A 20,527-nucleotide genomic window follows, 5' to 3' on the forward strand; every position below is an offset into this window, starting at 1 on the left:
GAGATTCCTTCAAGCACTAAAAGTAGATTTACCATTTGATCTAGTAATCTCATTCCTTGGTATCTACCCAGAGGAAAAGAAAGATATTATACAAAAAAGATATTTGCACATGCATGCTTATAGCAGCACAATTCGCAATTGTAAAATATGGTACCAGCCCAAATGCATATTAATCAACGAATTAATAAAGAATATGTGATATATATACACATCATGGAATACTCCTTAGCCATAAAAAGGAATTAAATAATGACATTTACAGCAACTTGGATGGAACTAGACACCATTATTCTAAGTGAAGTAACTCAGGAATGGAAAACTAAACGTCGTATGTTCACAGTCATAAGTGGGAGCTAAGCTGTAAGGACACAAAACCGTAAGAATGATACAATGGTCTCTTGGGGACTTAGGGGAAAGGGTGGGAGTGGGTTGAGGGATAAAAGACTACACATTAGGTACAGTGTACACTGCTAGGGTGATGGGTGCACCATAAATCACCACAAAAGAACTTACTCATGCAACCAAACACCACCTGTTCCCCAAAATTATTGAAATAAACAAAAAATAAAATAAAATAAATGAATATTGAAATCAACATCTAAAAGTCAGGTGAAAGTTAAATAGTATATACTATATATACCTGATGAATATTATAAACTTAAAAGTTATGTTTAGGGCAGTTTTATTACTAGTAGTAATGTTATAACAATATAATGAAAGGACACAAAATTGCATATTCAAAATAAATAGGCTAAATAACTTGAGTTTTTGTGAATAGTTTTAACAAGGTTGACGATTATTTCTTCATTAATTTTTCTTGTGATTTTTAATACTTAATTTTTTCTCCTATAAGCATGACTTATTTTATGACAAAATGAGAAAACAAGCACAATTTTATAATAAAAATTTATTAAGCATTAATTTAGCAAAAATATGAGATTGATTTTAGCCTGGTATTTGCAAAAGGTGGACAGCGAGCAGTTTGATACAAAAATATTCTTAATCAAAAATTGACCTTTACATATAGCAGATTCATAGACACCATAATGCCTTCATTTTCCTAGAGAAAGTAGAAGAAGAGAACATGAGTAACCTGGCTATTAGAGGTAAGATATAAATGTAACTAATCTCTGCTGTGAGAAATACCTTCACAAAAGGGCCACGGACCTGTCATCCCCAAATGGGAAAATCTGTACTAGGGCCTCATTGCCTCAGCATAGAATTAGCAGCTAGTCTAGCATGTGGTACAGGAAAGCCTCATCACAAACAGAGGAGAACATGGCTCAGTAAAAGCGACTTTTGGGTGAAGAGAGACAAACACTGGATATACATCATATTTCCAATGACTTTACTTTCTGCATACATTAGAATCCAATATTCCCCACTCACTGAGTAGTTCCTTGAGAGAAATTAGACATAAAGGATTTTCTAGCTGACCGCTATTGGGCTACCATTACTTACACAACTGTTATGCTATGACTGATGTAATATAAAACCAGGGTTTCACTGGGGGTCACTAAGAAAAGGAAAATAACACAAGCCTCCTCTATAACTAGCGGGCAGCTGACATGCCATCATTATTCTCCATTCTATCCAGACTTTCTGAATAGATGAGCAAGGAGCACCCAAATCCACTTCTAGAATATATTTACCTGAGTTGCTTTTTATGAGTTTTAATTCCCAGGAAAGAGATAGAAATATCGTGTCATGGATAGTCTTTCAATGGTGGGCAACTGGGTCACTACATTTGGTGTCTCAAATGAACGTTGAACCTAAAGTAGTAAAGAAAGCCTTTAGAGATGTTCTAAAAGGAAAACCTGACTTTTTCAGGAGTGAGAAAAGTCATGGTGTGTATTAGGGCTGTAGCTAGGCAATGTAAACAGAAGGTATTTTTAGCTTTTCCTTAGATATAGCACATACACAAATGAATTATTACTCTAAAAAGAATTCCCTGGGTGAGTAAATCTATCAGTCACGTTATTGGGAAAACCCACACTGGTTCTATGTAGCATTTTGGAAGACCCCATCTTTGAATAAACGTGGAATACAGGAAGGATTGTCAAGATGAATTAAGAACTTTGGGATTTCCTATAAAAATTCACAAATGGTTCTCCAAAATTTTCTGGGGCATAACATTGAAAATAAAAGAAGACCCCTACCTTTTGAAAAATTTCTTCTAGATGATGACTCCAAGAATACTCTTTGAAGTAGTAGATAATTTGGGAAATGAAGACAGAGCCACTTATTTCATGCCTCCAAGAAATATTATCTGCAAGTAAAAGGCATCAAAATATTGGAGGATGTGATCTTTTATACATGTGAAAGACTCCTGGAGCAATACCTTTGGGACAAAATCTGATTTTGTTTCTTCGGAGAAGAGAGGAAAACCAATGCTAAATAAAGATGGTACCTCCAGCTTCCATGGCAGACCCAGAAAAAGCCATCATGGACCCTCACTCGTAAATCCCCTTGACTTTTCTAGTAGGCTAGACTGAAGTGATATCCTCTGGGTTTGCAAGTGGTGGGAAAGAGTGTAAGTCCTTTCAGCACTAACTACATAAGAGAAAAATAATACAGCCTTGACATTCCTTGATTCTGGGCCCTTTCTTCATCCTGACTTGTTTCATACTATATATTTTTGTGTACTTTTTGTTATGTTGTATAAAAATATTTTCAGTGAGTGCTTCTGTTTACCATTTCAATATGACCAATTTGCTCCTATAATTTAGAAAAAAAAAGGCAATACTTCTCTAACTACTGCTTTACTTGCAGCCAACTGCTGATTTCTCCTTACTTTTTAAAGTCAAAATTCCAATTCTGTCTATATTCACCATTCCATTTCCCTTATCCTGCTCACTCCTATTAGGCTTCTCCTTCCTATACCTAACATCAACTTTGCCAAATGGCTTTCCCCAAGGTCACCATGACCTCCAAGTTACTAAATCTAATAGTCATTCATCAACCCTTACCTTCATCTGAACTTCATCTGATTCACATCACAAACTGTTGGAACTCCAACAGATTCTTTGTTGGTAAATCTAACAACGCATACCCATGTTCTTTCTTATTCTCTGATTCTACTTTGCGAGTCAAATTTACTGGTTCCTATTTCTCTAGTATTGAACTCTAGGGTAATTTTAACCTCCATTTCAAGTTCTCCTCTTATGTGATTCTCAATTCTTAGATGATTTCATCCATTTTTAGGATATTAAATATTATCCTTAGACCAGCATCTCTCAAAATTTTATCCCACATGCAAATCTCTCCTCTGCAATATACAACTATGCAGCTCCCTACTCTTCATTTCATCTCAAAATATGCCAAAGCACCTCAAAACTTCCTGCAAAACTCCCATTTTAACTAATGTCCCACCATTTACTTGCATGCTGGAGTCACTTCTATCACACCTTATTATTCACCTACCATATATTCACCAAACCACTGGGTGATCACTCATATTATTTTTGTATACTAATGTATACTAATTGCTTCTTAGATACAAGAACTTATTGCATCCCAAGACTATTAGTATCATCTATGGCTTAATATATTGTGCTAGCATTTAACCTGTCCTCATATATCGACTCTTGCTGTACTATAATGTATTCCACACTGAACCCCTGGAATGATCTTCAAAAACAAAGATCTTATCATTTAATTGCTTACAGCCTAGTTGAGTTTCCTATTACTGTTAGTATGAAGGACCATATAAGGCCTCAGGTGTTTCAGTGCCTGCCTCACTCTCCAGACTCTATATTAGCATCTCTCCTCATGCTGTGTTCCAGCCACCCAGCCCCCTCTCCTAAGCTTCTTTTTTGTCTGTAAGTTCTCCATATGCACTGCCTTTCCTGTCTAAAATGTTCCTCTCTTACCCTTGATTTGTTAACTCCTTCATTTCTCAAATGTGAACACATATTTTTTAAGGCTTTTACCAGAGTTAACAATTATTATTTATTCTTGTTAAGTGCCTGCCTTTCTGGGTATAAGCTCCATGAAGTTCAGCAACCATACCTGCTTTAATTATGCATCGTACGTCTTGCACTGAGCCCAGGCCTAGCACAAAATTACATGCGAAAGAAAGAAAAAAAGAAAGAAAGAGAAAGAGAGAGAGAGAGAAAGGAAAGAAAGGAAAGGAAAGGAAAGGAAAGGAAGGAAGGAAGGAAGGAAGGAAGGAAGGAAGGAAGGAAGGAAGGAAGGAAGAAAGAATTTTGCATATTGTATTGTATTTCCCCAAATAAATTAAGTATACTTTCAGAATTTGTACCAGGCCTTATAAACCTCTTTAACTTCCTTTAACAGCTATAAGTGTAGAACTTATTTTTCAAATAAATCTTATTAAAACTCGAATACATGACAAAGGGAAGCCACTTTAGTTGTTTTTTCCCCAGGCTGGACTCAGAATGTCCTCTAGCCCCTCAGGGCTCACATGCAGCCACAAACAACAGCCCTAATCACAACAAAGCTTTTAAGAAAGGCAGAAAGTCAGGCCCCACCCCAGATGTACTGAATTAAGAAATCTACTGAATAAGCAAACTACTGAACAAGAAATCGAGTGATTCCTATGTTCATTAAAATTTGAAATCCATAAATTAGAGCATTTAGAACTGTAAACTGTGCAAAGGAGTATTTAAAAATTGCTCCTGTTATCCAAATCATTGATAGAATAATATTGTGGATGATTGTTAAAAGAGATCTGCAATTGTGACCATGAGTGGTCAAGAATATTCTCTATTTTTACATTGCATTGTGACTTTCCAGCCAAAGGACTGATTTTTTATTCATTGACTTCATTATCCAAAATTAGTTAACATTTAGGCATTTAAATGTTAACTAGTTTCCTGAAACTAGATTAATAATAATAGGCCAAGAGTTACTGGGATGTGTGAAGCAAGCATAATGGTTTCAGTGGTTGGCTTCTTTAATTGCTGGTAAGTGACTGTGGAGCTACACTGTGAGAAAATGATACCTTTCTCTGCCATTGCTACATTCAAAAAACAAAATCAGATAACACCTCACTTTTTGTAGTTAGATTATTCCAGGTCTGGATGCTCACCAAAGTCCTTCCAAAGTCCTGTCAACTTTGAACGTTTCTTCCCAAATCAAGATTTATAGCTTTCTAATTATGAAAGTCTCAGCATTTTAAATCTTTTCTCCACCTAAAATATCCTAGTAATTAGAGAAGAAATGCTCTTATCAGGGATAAGATATAATCATAGCCAAGTCGACTATCTAGAAACCTACAAAGAAATCTAGAAACTATTCTCTCTGAAATCACTTATGTGGTGTGGAAGATTTGAAAGCAATAAAGTCCTTTTCCACATGAGCCTTTGTGACAGCATCATTGCAGATGTTACTTTGCACGAGCTGACCATGTGTATCTGCACTGGCTTTTCCGCTGTCAGTGGTGAACCAAACAATCCCAGCACCATCTGGGAGAGACATTATGTCTTATTAAAGAGGAGATACTTATAAATACACACATACACATACACACACACATATGCACACACATACACATATGCACACACATATACATACGCACATACACATATGCATAGACATACACATACACACACAAATGCACACACATGCACACACATACACACATATATATGCATACACATATACACACATACACATGCACATACGCATATGCATATGCATACACACAGGCTCTCTCTTTTACAATGATATCTTTACTTAAGCACATTTTCTCATGGCATTACTTAAAAATGCAAGTACCTTACTACTAGAAATACTGCCTCACTTACCGGGAACAAAACAGAGCCCACTTGAGTTTAGAATAACCATGTTGACAACATCGTTCCAGAAGATTGGGATATTTCTAATTATTCTACTTACAGTTTCTTTAAAAAATGGTATGGATTTAATACAGTTTCGAAGTGCACTGGACCTAGGAATAGTACTGAAATGTTTCTCTTGCCCATCCCTAGGAAAATGAAGTATAAACACCAGGCTAATTTTAAAAGTGCACAGCCACTCCCGGCAGTCTCAAAATCAAGATTTATAGCTTTCTAATTGGAGACTCACTGCCTCGGCAGGCTTGCATGATGATGACCTTGGGTTTGTCTCTCAGACTCCGGCAGTTACGGTTGTTGAAAATTTCGAAGATGGTGTCACGTGAAGAACATCTGGCTCTTGATCCCAGTGCTTAGTTCCACAGATTCCATTCAGGACGCCATGTGACATAAACACCAGGAATGTGCTGTCCGAGGACTGGTGCTCTGGGCGAGCAGCAAACTGCCTTAGGGCTGTTTCTATTTCCTGAAAGAGACCCTTGAGTCACTATCAAGGAAGTCTCCACATGCACGTAGTTTGTACTCAAATAGTAGGTGGGGTTCACAAAAATGAGCCAGTACTAAAGAATCAGATGGTTTAGACTGAATGGGATTATAAGATAAATAGTGTTCTGACATAAAACTAGAAAGTTTAACAGTATAGAATATTAAAACTAGTAGGGTTTTTATGTAGTATCTTGCCCAGTGGTTTTCAGTAAAACCTTAGGTTTCTGAAGATGCTGGGAGATGGAATAAAATGAAGGCCAAGTGAGATGACAAGACACCAATAGGGCCACTTTGCTTTAATCTGTTTAACAATGGTGTTCCTGTAAGTTTTATTTAAAAGACAAAAATTGACAAATATTAAAAATATGAAATTCCTTCACTATGGAGCAGCAGAAAGTTAGTTTAAAATGGTCTGTCTAAAGTTATGCAAAACAGAGCTAGAAACACAACTGTTTCATTACATATTTGTGTGTGTGTGTGATTTTTTCCCCATATACCTGCCTTTACATTTAGACACTTAGTATTGACATTATAAAAATCTCACAAGATAATTCTGTAGGTATCAGACATTTCAGAGTGCAGAGCTTTTGTCATACCCAGACCATCAAGTAGTCGCTGTCTCCCAGATTATGAACATCAGAAAGACCTAATATTTTCACTAAAACTCTGCTATGTAGAATTTCTCTACATACACACACACACACACACACACACACACACACACACATGCATATGCTATAAGACGGTGCATTAGAGAAGGCTGAAATCCAGCGGATCCTATTCTGGAGAAAATATAATTCCTATAACATCATACATCTTGTTCTTACAGCTGCCAATTAAGAGGTTGAAAACGATCTAAAAGATTTAAAAAAAAATACAAAATAAAAAGTAATAAAAAAAGCAGCTTGTTCTGCTCTCTGGAGCCATTCCCCGAGCTGTGAGATTCTCTTCTATAACCACCGAGTAGCCAAGGTTTTCAAGTAGATCTTGTATCCCCAAAAGGTCAAGTTCAGAACCATTTCGATTATGAAGATAGTGGAATTCTTTGTTGCAGATTACGAGGGCCAGGCGTGTCCGGCCCTCTTTCTCCATCACTGGATATATCTGCAAATGATACACACAGAATGACTTTCCCCAGACCTTTTCTCTTTTGCCTGCAAAGTTCATACACAACAGGCCAATATAAATATATATATAGTAAGTGACACAAAGTTTCTGCATGAAAATACACCCTCATGAAGAAAGAGGCAGAAAACCAGACTGAAAGCATGTATGAGGTGTAAGTGTTCACTGTACGAAGTTGGCTTCAGTTAGGTGGTGGAGAGGAGTTTAGACTGTGTCCCAAAGTGAAATTGAAGAAACAGAAAATGTAATGTGAAGACCAATCAGTTAGATCATTTCCTGATCTTAAGGCCTTTGTGATGAGAGTTAAAGCATCCCAGTAAGTCCCCAGTGTCTTGTCTGAATGAGTAATCTTGTGTCTCCCTATTTCAAAGCATATCACCTCATCTGCCCCTTTTCGTCTTCAGTTCATGGAAATGAGCATGAGGGCAAAGCTTTAACCTGCCACTGGGTTGGGCACCCTGGATTTCCAGAGGAGCTGAAAGAGAAAAAATTGTGTAGCTCATTAAGCAGTAATGTCTGCTGCCTTGCAACCCTGCAGACCCTTTTGCTAGGCTCTCATTCCTCAAAGCTGCTTGCTGCCAGTCCATGAAAAAGTTTTACAAAATGAGAAAATTGCTTCATATTTAAAATGCCTAAAACAAAAATACTGAGTACATCCCTATTTTCCTTCTGCTTCTTACTGATCTCGTCACAAATTTCTATGTTTTTGTTAGTGTTCATGGCATGGACTAATCTTTCAGACCCAACACATTAGCATTATGTAAACACAGAAACTAAGATTTTAAAGGAAGTGTGATGTTTGTCTAGCCTAGTGGAATCACTACTCAGATATTTGTATGTCACTTGAAATATCCCTTATTTATTATTACCATTCTCTGAGACATCTCCCCTTTCATGGAACTCAAAACATTCCAAGGCATTCTTGAACAGTTATGTGTATTATGGACTGTGTACCTTCTCGGTGTTGATAGGTATTTCCCACCTCAGAATCATACGAAAAACATGATTCATTTCCCTGTAAAAGCCCATGAATTCTTCCATGACCTCAATATGTCTTTCCCTATGTTTCATTCTTACATGAAAATACCCTCAACATAAACAACTATTGCATTGTACTTTAATTGTGTTTACTTACTATAACCCTAATTAGGATAGAGAAGTCGACTTTTATATTTGTGTTTCCAGTATATAGAATTGTATCTGGAAAGATTGCTAGTTTATAAATTTTATTCGTAAATAGTTATCCTCAAATACTTGAAAATATCTACAAGGTCTCCTCTGGTTCTTTGTTCCCTTAGGGCAACAAAGCTATATCTTATCATAGTTTTGCATAAGAAATATTACATCTTTTAACCACCAAATCTATCAATTTGCCTACATCTCTGCTCACCTCCTCTACTTTGTCTTTTACTACATAAAACACGTGTCCTTCCTCCTATCTAAGATCAGTGCCTCTACCTGAGCTCTAAAATCCATCCCCTCCCACCAACAAGGGTATTTCTCAGGTATTTATTCACCTTCAGATTCTATGTCATCATTCTCTTCCTGTTTTTCCCACAGGCTTATTCATATTGACATTAGCATGCCTTAGTATCTATATTTTAAAAAAAAACAAACAAAATAACCTTCCTGTTTCCTTGCCAATTATTATCCCATTTCACTACTTCACTTTTCTACACAATGCCTGAAAAGCATTTTTTATGCTATTTCCAATTTTTTTGTCTTATGTTTTTTGTATGCGATCCAATCTATTATCCTCAATCCTTAAATAAAATATAGTTATCAAACTACCATTATTATATGTTCATTTCTTAGCATTCACATGGCATTTTATAGGCTTCTGTAATGCTGCATTTTCCAGCCATTCTTCCTAAATCTGTCTGTCTTAGTGGTTGGTTCTTCCTCTCCCACAATGCCTCCAAAAGTTGTGTTTTTCTTTGCCAGACACTGTTATCCTCTGTCAATGCTCTTTCCCAGGTGGCATCTTCCAGTCTCAATCTTTTAAATACTATCTACATGCTCACGAGTCTCTAGATTTTTCCTAGTCCAGATTTCTCTGTGAGACCATCCATTTGCCTATTCAACGTCCACCACTGGAGGTACCACATGTTCCAAAGGAAACATACAAAACAGGACTCCTGATATTGTGCATTCCTTCAAATCTGTGTCTCCTGCACACCTGTTTTCTCTGACTCAGTAAATGGCACCATACACCCCAGTTGCCAAGTCAAAAACCTAGTCATTATTAATTCTTTCCTTTCTTTCACATCCCATATCCAACCTATTAGTCAATTTCCATTGATTCTGCTGCCAAACTAGGTCTCAAATTTAACAACTTTTCATCAACTCTATTGCCACAAAACCAGTTTAAAAGCTATTGTTTTCCCAACTGAAATATTTAAACCACTTTCAACTGGGCTTTTTGATGCGATACTTATCCTATCACTCCTCGTTTAACAACTTCTAAGGTAGTGTAAATGAAGGCAAAATTCATTATTTATCATTTTTCTGCTGTTGACATTAAGACATGCCCTTGCAGTTACAACTTACTTGGCTCAATTAGCATGTAATGATTTCAACATTGGCAGTGAAATTAAGGGGAAAATTGAGAGTATGGAAGGAAGAAAGTAAAAGGAAAGAAGGAGAAAAAGAACAGAGGAAAAAAGAGAAGAGGAAAAAACAGAAACAAGAAAAAGGATGTCATTGGGAAAGAAAATAAAACATGATATGAAAGGGAAAATGAAAGAGATGGATAAAGGAAAATGGGAGATTAACAGCTCTCTTTCAACTTGAGGGTTGTTATTCTTAAAAAAAACTCTCAGTTGGAAACACCTTATTTACATTTTGGTAAAAGGGAGTACCAAGTTCTTACTCAGAGAGGGCAATTTATTATATGTCATATTACTTCTGCTTTTTAATGTCAACTTATTTTATGTAAACTAAGATAAAACTTAGCTTTCATAAAAACATTCTTTAATACTTATACAAGTTTAAGCACTTGTTTTAGGAATGCATGTTAACTGTAATAGTTGGCTAGGAAGAGCAGAGGCTATGTAACTCTCCTGGAATTTGTAAGGATCGTCGGTTACTAATAAACAGTTGTCCAAAAAAAAAAAAACCCTGCAATGTTTTATATTGCAAATAAAATCCTGACTCTTTAATAGCTCCATTATACTCCCTCTAATTTCCTACTCTCCAGTCAGATTGGCTGTGACCCTCTTACACAGCAAGAGAATTACTGTCTCAGGGTCCTTGCTCTCATTTCCTCTTTCTAGAGAACACTTTTGTTTCAGAGTTTGGGACAACTCCTTCCCCACCGTTCAAGTATGTACTGAAATGCCACCTCTGGGGAGTGGTCATGACTAAACCCCACCGTTCAAGTATGTACTGAAATGCCACCTCTGGGGAGCGGCCATGACTGGCTCACTGGCCTTTTCCTGATGCATGTTCAATAATTGGGAATATACTCATTTATATATTACAGTCTGGAGTAGGAATCAGCAAACCATGGCCTGTGGGTCAGATTCAGCCCAACGCCCGTTTTTATAAATAAAGTTGTACTGGATGCACACCAACACACCCATCATGTACTTATGGTCTATTGTTGTTTGTGAGCGACGATAGATGATTTGAGTCATGACAGAGGTCACACGGTCCAGAAAGATTAGCATGTTCATTGTCTATCAAAGAAAAAATGTAGCAACCCATGTTCCAGAGAGAAGGAAACATCTATACCCCACTAACCCATGAATTCCCTATTCCTTCCCTAAATAGAAATGTAGATTTCCAGACATTTCTTTCTGGGGCAAAGCCACAGCTAAGCAAAAGATAATGGATATCCCCTATTGTACATTCTGTATCTGGGAATGACTCTAACGTCCACATTGTGCGACCAGAGTAGTCCAGAATAGCTAAAAGCTATCAGCCTTTAATAATGTCTCCAGCACCATATGTGTATTTAACAAATATTTATTGAGCACCTATTATGTGTCAGGTATCATTTCTATGTATTTAGGATATATTCATGAACAAAGCAGACAAAGACCCCCCACATGGTGGAGTTAACATTTCAGCAGAGGGAGACATAATAATATAATGAATAAGTAAATTGTATGGAGTGATGAGAGTGAGTATTGTTAATAATAAATGTATACAGCAGTGTAAAAGTAATTAGGATTGATCAGAGTATTTTGTAGCATTAAATAAGATAGACAGGAAGCCGGGATTGGTGATTCATGCCTGTAATCCCAGCACTCTGGGAGGCTGAGACAAGAGGATCACCTGAGATCAGCAGTTTGAGACCAGTCTGGGCAACACCGTGAAATCCCGTCTCCACTAAATTTTGGTATACACACACACACACACACACACACACACACACACACACACACACACATATATATATAAAATTTTGGTATACAAAAAAGGCATGGTGGAGGGTGCCTGTAAAATCTGTCATTCAAGAGGATGAGGCAGGAGAATTGCTTGAACCGGGGAGACGGAAGTTGCAATGAGCTGAGATGCACCATTGCACTCCAGCCTGGTAACAAGAGCAAGCAAAAGTCCGTCTGAAAAATCAAACAAACAAACAGAAAACCGGTGAGGAAGGTCCTAAGATGGGGAAATTTTATTCTCCACTTGGAGAAGGGAAAAATAAAGAAGACAAAAACTGCATAAGAATTGAAGAGAAAGAATGAGTTACTAGCTCTTAGCCCCACAATACTCACCTAAACTCAACTGTTTTTCGGGATTGCACAGGTGGTCCCTACACATTTTGCCTGCAGTTTGAGCTGTCTCAGTGATATCATCAACCAGGTTTTCAGCGTTGTGCACTATGATTTTCACACACTTTCCTAGAGTGTGTAACTCTTAGGTATTTAACACATTATTTTCCACCGAGTCATCAAAAATGCCATCCAGAACGGTCCTGACCAGCGACTTCACCATGTGGACCCGAACACCTTTGGATGGTTTCTCATCTGTGAGAATGATAGAATCTTAGATATGGACAGAAGTTTGGATAGCCCATTCTAGGGTAGTGGTTCCCAAATTTTAACGTTCATAAGAATCACCTACAAAGCTTAGTAAGCAGCGCTTCCTGCACCCTAGTCCAAACAATTTTTATTTGATAGGTGAGAATGAGCTCATGAATTTTCATTTCTAACAATTTCTCATGGATGCTAAAGCCTCTGGTGCAAAGACCACACGTGGACAATCTCCTGTCTTGTTCAACTCTCTCCATTTTCATAGATGGTGAAATAGATTCAGAGAAGCAAAGTGAATTCGCTAAGGAACTTAGTGACAGCTGACTCAGTTTAGTCCTTGCATTTCCTACGATCTCTTCAATTTCTTTCTCTTTTATCAATAAATAGTTTGAAAAGACATTGCATTAACATGTGCAGCAGTAAAACATAAATGCATTCATCTGTAAAATAACACCTTTTTTTGTTTCCTTTATCAAAGCTGGCAGGGAAGCTCGGCATGCAGAGACTGAGAGCACATATTGTAGCTGACCCATTTGCTGCTGTATGTGAAAGTTCACACAGAGAGCAGAAATGTGCAGGAAATGCAAGTTACCCTGTTCAACCACCCGGCTTCTCACCCTCACTCTAACAGAACATTTATAAAATGGGTGAGAATTGCAGGTCAGGATAAGTTAAAAGAAGAGTCCAAAATCAAAGGAAAAGCTTAAGAACAGAGATCCAGATGTTTCTACATTTCTCTTTCATTTGAGACATTGTAACATATTCATGAAGACACTTGGTTCGCATTTTTAGTGCTGTGACCCAACTCACATATCTCCCGCCACACCCAGAGTAAAATAATTAGGTTTTGGGAGACCCTCTCCACTCTGCTTTCTTCTTTCCCTTGAATATAACTTTCTCGAAGGACAGCCATAAACATTAGAAAAACTGAAGCCACTCACCAGCCATGGCTGCTCCTGCTCCCTGGACAGGAAAAAGCTATGAAAGCAAAAGCAATTTCAACAGCCTTGCTCTCCTCTCAGCGGACCAGCTTGTTGATATTGCCCTAAATGGAAAACTTCAGGTCCTCAAATTCTCTTTTTCTTTGCCAAGGTAAAACTAGACTCCTGATCTCATGTATAACTGTTTTCCTTTAGAAAATAGGAAGCAGAAAGTGTTTTTTTTTTTTCTTTTTAACATAACAAAGTGAACAGAATGAAATCATGTACACTTGCATGAGAACCCGTCTCTGTGTTCTTTCCCGTCTATTTTTAACACTGTTAATAAATCAAATTACACCTCTGTTTGTCTCTCTGGTGCCATCAGCCACTAAATGGTCAGGAGTCTTTACTTCACTGATACTTACTCAACCCCAGAAGTGTGATTTTGGAAGATAGGGGAAAGAGGCTGACTGAGGACTGCCTAATGGTGATACTCCTTTCACTATTTGAGAAACCCACATAAGTGAGTTTTCTTCTCTTTCCTGATCCACTCATTTTTAAATTGGGATGTTGTTTTTTCCACAAGATCAATGTATTTTTGTTCATTAAATGAACAAGAGACTCTTTCACTTATTTTTGAAACAGATATATGTGTGCCATTAACATCAAACAACAGAAAAGTTTATAAAATGGAAAAATATAGATTCTTAAATTTCACATGACAAGGTAATCACAATGATACGTTTAGCTTGTATCTGTGTGTAGTATTTTAAACAATTTTATAAAACACTTAATGCAATACTGATTTTATCTATGGCTCTAATCATTGGCCTCCTAGCATTTTTTGGCCTTTACTTCATTCTGAACTGGACTTATGAGTTGGCTTTGGCCAACATGATGGAGCAGAGGAATCTGATGGAGTGTCCAGTCTGAGTTTTACAAATCCTTGTGCCCTTCTTCCTCCTAAACACCTGAAACTAAATGAGAATGAGCCTGGGCTAGATTGCTAGCTGAATAGAGACCTCATGTGGAGAAGAGCCCAGTCATCTCAGCCTAGGTCATCCTAGACCTGCCTCCAGCCAGGTGTTTTCCCAACTTATCAGGTATCCCAGCCTTGTCAGCAGAGATGCCTACCCTACACATAGATGGTCTCAGACACAATCCCAGCAATGACGAAAAGAAACATTCAGCTGACCGGCCACCTTGTAACAATAATAAATGCTTCTTGTGTGAAGCCACTGTATTTCGGGGCGTTTTGATACTCAACACTAGATAACTAACAGACACATAATCACCTACAGATTTTTTTCTATAGTGGCAGTATCTTAAAATTATATTGCTGATAATTTGCTTAATTTAACTTCCACAATACGTGACAAACATTTTAAAAAATCAACACATGAAATACTATCTGAGTTTTGATGGCTGTATACTATTTAAAATGTGGATAGATTATAATTTTAAAAAGTTTTGTCAGTAGTACAGAAAAGACTGCAATAAAAATCAGATTTTTATGATTTTTATCTTTGGTCCCACAAACTAGGTATAATTTCTCTAAGTTATTTGCCTTACTTTTTAATGAGAATCTTTGGAACAACCAATAATGCCTGTTTGATCTATTTAATGATATAAAGATTACAAACAATGCTATTAACTGTCTCATATGAAAAATGAAATGTAGCTCATTCACACTGCCAGTTCTTTCTCCTATTCTATCTAATATTTGATAATAGTGTAATTTCCAATTATTTCCTTGATTCATTTTGAAATATAATATACTTAACTCACACTTCTTCTTTCATCAATTTTGCATAGTAGCTTAATTCTCCTCTGTGTAAGTTGATCAGAGTTTCCCGGGTACAATTTACTCCATCTCTTCGCACCTCCACACCATTTTTTCCCCATTTCCTATTGTAGTAAAAATACATACTCCCAAACTGACCATCTTAACATTTTTACATGTAGTGTTTGGTGATACTAAATACATTCATAATATCATAACAGTCACCCCCGTCTACCTCCAGAATTCCTCTTTATCTTGTAAAACTGAGATTCTATATCATTAAATAATACCTCCCCATTTCTTCCTCCCCGCTGTCCCTGACCATCACCATTGTACTTTCTCTCCTTATGAATAGGATACCCTAGGTACCTTACATGTAAGTGAAATCATACAGTGCTTGTTTTTCTGTTGCTGCCTTATTTCACATAGCCTAGTGTTCTCAGGGTTCATTCATATTGCAACAAATGTCAGAACTTCATTTTCAAGGCTAAAATTCCGTTATGAGTGTATACCACATTTTGCTTATCCATTTATCATTTATTGGTTAGTTGGGTGGCTTCCACATTTTGGATATTGTGAACAATGCTGCTGTGATTGTGGGTGTATAAATACATCTTTGAGATCCTGCATTCAATTATTTTAGGTACGTACCCATAGATGGAATTTCTGGATCATAGGGTAACTCCACTTCTGATTTGTGCAGAACTGTCATACAGCTTTCCACAATAGCTGTACCAATTGAAATTCTCACCAACAGATCACAGGGTTCTAATTATTCTACATCCCTACAAACACTTGTTATTTTCTGTTTGTTTGTTTTGATGGGAGTCATTCTAATGCGTATGAGGCGCTATGTCACTATAGTTTTCAGCATCATCTGCTTTCATCCTATTGTTGGGACTAAGTCGCAGTCGGTTTTCTTAATTGGATATTACACAAGCCATAAAGATCAAAAATCCGGTTAGCTTCTTCCACTTCATTTAGACTCACCCACCGTTTTCAGTGAAATTATATTCTCTATTAGAAAAAGAAAAAGACACAGTTCATTTGTCTTCACCTTTATTGAAATACAAAATGTTAAGCATGCAATCTGTACCAGTAAAGGTGTTTCTTGAAGTTGATAAAGGAGGGTTGGGCTGCTTATAGTTTCCTGCTGGAGAGAGAAAGAAAAGGTCAAGATGGTCACCCCTTGCTGCCTTCTTCCCATTCCTCATCATGATTCTTCTTCCATCCTCTTCCATGTGCTCTTGACACTTCCCTTGACTTCCGTCTGTGACCTGTTAATCTTTTCACTAAAACGTGATCTTCATAAAATCTAAGTAAAATTATGTTACTTCTTTCTTCTAAAGCACTAGAAAGGCTTCTTGTCTCACTGAGATAGTAATTTTTAAAGGGTTACCATGTGATAACCAAGAACCATGAGATCTGGCTTCTCACTGCTTCTCCTAATTTGTCTCTGCCATTTTCCCCACTCACATTCTCTTTTGGTCACACTGTGTCCTTGCAGTTCTTTAAACATGTTTAGTGCATTGCTACCCTAGGGCCTTTGCACTGGCTATATTCTGTGCTGGGACACTTTTCCTGAATAAGAACCATATGGTTCACTTTCCAACTCTGTCCATTCTTTGTTCTCATTTCATTATTTCAAGGAAGGCTTTCCTGAGTGAAATATCTATAGGAGTACAGCATCCATCATTTTGTATGTTTCTTTGTCTTCATTTATTTTTCCTCTTATTTTATTTTATTTATTTATTTATGTTAAGTGGGGGCAGGTAAGAGTTATAGAGAAAATAACATAGGAAGCAGTGGGAATAAGGAATGCCCCACATTGGGAAAGGAGGAGCAAGCCTTTCCTTCTGCAGTTCTCCATTGAAAGATTGACTTTTTTATTCCTTTTCACATGCCTTTATGGATCATAGCACAGTCTGTAAACACATATTTGTTCATTAACCCACATTTTCAGTATCTGTATCTCCCACCAAAATGTGAGTCCTAGATAGGCTGATGTCATGCATGCCTCATGTACCCTTCTGTCACCAGGATGGACCCAATGACCTAGCAGACCACTCTCAGTTTTTATTCATTTCATAAATGAAGTAATTAAAATTATTTCAAAATATTTTTCATTCTCTAAAACTTAAGAACTTGTAGCCTAATACGTAAAGATTATGGTTGGCATTATTTTGTTTTACTTTGATCTCCTGGAATTTTTTTTTTTTTCCCTAAACCATATTTTAAACACTTGAATGACAGAAACTAGGTATCCCTCTACTTTCCCTTGACTGACAAAGATTGTTTTTTCCCTCCTTTTCCTTTTCCTGCTCTGTGGTCCCCATACCTTCTTCTATCCATCTGTCTCTTCTCTTTTTGATCACTCAGTTTTTGTTCCTCTACTCACGTAAAATCACAAATTCTGAAAGGAGTTTAATCTAACAAGCCTCCTTTTATTTCCTCATAAGAATTAACCTGATAGTTTGTATTTCCTGTTTAAACTGTGTTATTGGATCCTGACAGTGTCTTCCCCTTTCTGTCTCATTGTTGTCTTAACCTTTGGTGGAGATAGTGCTGAAGAAACCCTCTTCTCTACTCCGTGGCATGCTTTCCTTTAGCTACCTAATATGGCCGTAATATTTAATTTTTACAAAGAGTGAAACTTTACCTCTGCATTTTGATATTCCCTGAAAAAATGCTGATTGTAGAAGCAATCTCAAGCTGTAGTAGAATTAATGTGTGATTGTACAAAAGAGATATGCCCAGAAGAATAATTAGTAAAAGGAGAAAGTAAAAGACAGTGAGGTGTTGAAATCTGAAAGTTTCAAGAGGTCAGAAATTCACCTTAACTTTTTGAGTTTAGGATTAGTAAAGGCTCATGATTGCGACCGAACTGGTTGTTCTTCCAGTCCTTCAAAATCTTCACAGCACTGAGTGACTGATTTGACCCTAAACTCTTTTTCCTTGCACAATGCCGGTGATGCAGGTGCATAATTTTGCATTCAGTGCACTGTAGTGTTTCCTCAGAGTTGTATGTTCTGTCTGCTAATACTTCTATGTTTGTTGACTGTCATACCTTCTCAAGGAGACTGTGAGCTATTAGGGATCAAGGGTTTAATAAAAATTTACTTAGTATTTCTCAATTCCCTTTGCTAAAGGTACAAATATGCAGATTCTCTTCATGGATTTTTCAATAGTAAACTCTAGGATTTGGGAAAAAAAGATCCCTTTTTCACATCATGCTGCCACTGTCATAACTGTCTTTCTTCTCCCCATCTCTCCTGCTGAGTTCTAAATTCTTTGAAGTCAGGTACCTGCTATAATTTATATCTGTGTTCCTAAAGGAGAAAACCTAGAAAATGGTTTATTAAGGGAAAAAATGGTGCTATTAGCCAGTTCAGGTCTTAGGAATCAACTCTAAAGACTCTAAATCCATAACCCGTTCTACGTTTCAGCTCCTGTTTTTCCAGGGGGTAAAAAACAACAACAAAAATGTAATTTATACATTCAGTGCAATTTCCATCAAACTACCATTGACATTCTTCACAGAATTAGAAAAAAACTACTTTAATTTCATGTGGAATCAAAGAAGACCCCGGCTAGCCAAGACAATCTTAAGCAAAAGAACAAAGCTGGAAGCATCAAGACTACAGTAACCGAAACAGCATGATACTCATACCATAAAGATATATAAACCAATGTAACAGAACAGAGACCTCAGAAATAACCCCACACATCTACAACAATCTGACCTTCTACAAACCTGACAAACACAAGGAATGGGGAAAAGATCTCCTGTTCACTAAATGGTGCTGGGAAAACTGGCTAGCCATATGCAGAAAACTGAAATTGGACCTGTCCCTTACCCTTCATACAAAAATTAACTCAATATGGATTAAAGGCTTAAATGTAAAACCCAAAACAATAAAAACCTTAGAAGAAAACCTAGGCAATGCCATTCAGGACATAGACATGGGCAAAGACTTCATGGTGAAAAAGCCGAAAACATTTGCAACAGAAGCCAGAATTGACAAATGGGATCTAATTACACTGAAGAGTTTCTGCACAGCAACAGAAACTATCATCAGAATGAGCAGGCAAACTACAGAATTGGAGAAAATTTTTGCAATCTACCCACCTGACAAAGGTCTAATATCCAGAATTTACAAGGCACTTACATGAATTTACAAGGAAACCAACAAACAACCCCAGTAAAAAGTGAGCAAAAAAATATAAACAGACACTTCTCAAAAGAAGACATTTATACAGACAACAAACATGAAAAAAAATCTCAACATCACTGATCATTAGAGAAATGCAAATCAAAACCACAATGAGATACAATCTCATGCCAGTCAGAAAGGCGATTATTAAAAAGCCAAGAAACAATAGATGCTGGTGAGGCTGTGGAGAAATAGGAATGCTTTTCCAGTGGGAATGTAAATTAGTTCAATAATTGTAGAGGACAGCGTGGTAATTCCTCAAGGATCTGGAGCCAGAAATACCATTCAACCAGGCAATCCCATTACTGGGTATATACCCAAATGAATATAAATCAATCCACTATAAAGACATATGCGCACATATGTTTATTGTAGCACTATTTATGATAGCAAAGTCATGGAACCAGCCCAAGTGTTCAGCAATGATAGAGTGGATAAAGAAAATGTGGTACATATACACCATGGAATACTATGCAGTCATTAAAAGGAATGAGATCATGCCCTTTACATGGAAGAAGCTGAAGGTCATTACCCTCAGCAAACAAAAACAGAAACAGAAAACCAAACACTTCATGTTCTCAATCAAAAGTGGAAGTGGAACAATGAGAACACATGAACACAGGGTGGGTAACAACACACACCAAGGCCTTTTGCGGGGTGGAGGGGAAAGGGAGGGAACATAGAAGACAAGTCAATAGGTGCAGCAAACCACCATGGTACATGTATACCTATGTAAAAAAAACTGCACGTATTGCACATGTACCCCAAAACTTAAAGTAAGATTAAGAAAGAGCCCTCTATGACAAACTCATAACCAAATTCATAGCCAATTGTAGTGAATGGGCAAAAAGTGGAAGCATTCCTCTTGAAAACCAGCACAAGACAAGGATGGCTTCTCTCACTATAACTATTCCACTTAGAACTGGAAGTTCTAGCAGAGTGATCAAGCAACAGAAGGAAATAAAAGGCGTCCAAATAGGAAAAGAAGTATATCCTCCAATATACAAAATTTGGTAGCATGCATGTAATGTATCTTTATAATAGAATGATTTATATTCCTCTGGGTATATATACCCAGTAATCATACATACTATTCTCTACGTGTGATATTTTCATCTGGTTCTGATATCAAGGTAATATTAGTCTCGTAAAGTAAACTGAGAAGTGTTTACTCCTCTCATAATTTTTGTGAAAA

General features: G+C 37.1%; 1 protein-coding gene across 1 annotated transcript; it reads right to left on the reverse strand.

Annotated features, from left to right (window-relative positions):
* Positions 1–902: 902 nt before the first annotated feature.
* Positions 903–13,363, reverse strand: LOC111540056 (caspase-12-like). The gene is given in 11 exon segments (XM_023208103.2): positions 903–1,060; positions 1,653–1,772; positions 2,160–2,269; positions 5,280–5,429; positions 6,052–6,141; positions 6,144–6,289; positions 7,240–7,409; positions 7,810–7,818; positions 7,820–7,905; positions 12,158–12,409; positions 13,357–13,363. Coding segments are annotated over 10 exon segments (1,119 nt in total). The 3' UTR covers positions 903–1,060; positions 1,653–1,673.
* Between the last annotated feature and the right edge of the window lie 7,164 nt (positions 13,364–20,527).

This window comes from Piliocolobus tephrosceles, chromosome 13 (assembly GCF_002776525.5).
Source record: "Piliocolobus tephrosceles isolate RC106 chromosome 13, ASM277652v3, whole genome shotgun sequence".
Classification (NCBI taxonomy): domain Eukaryota; kingdom Metazoa; phylum Chordata; class Mammalia; order Primates; family Cercopithecidae; genus Piliocolobus; species Piliocolobus tephrosceles.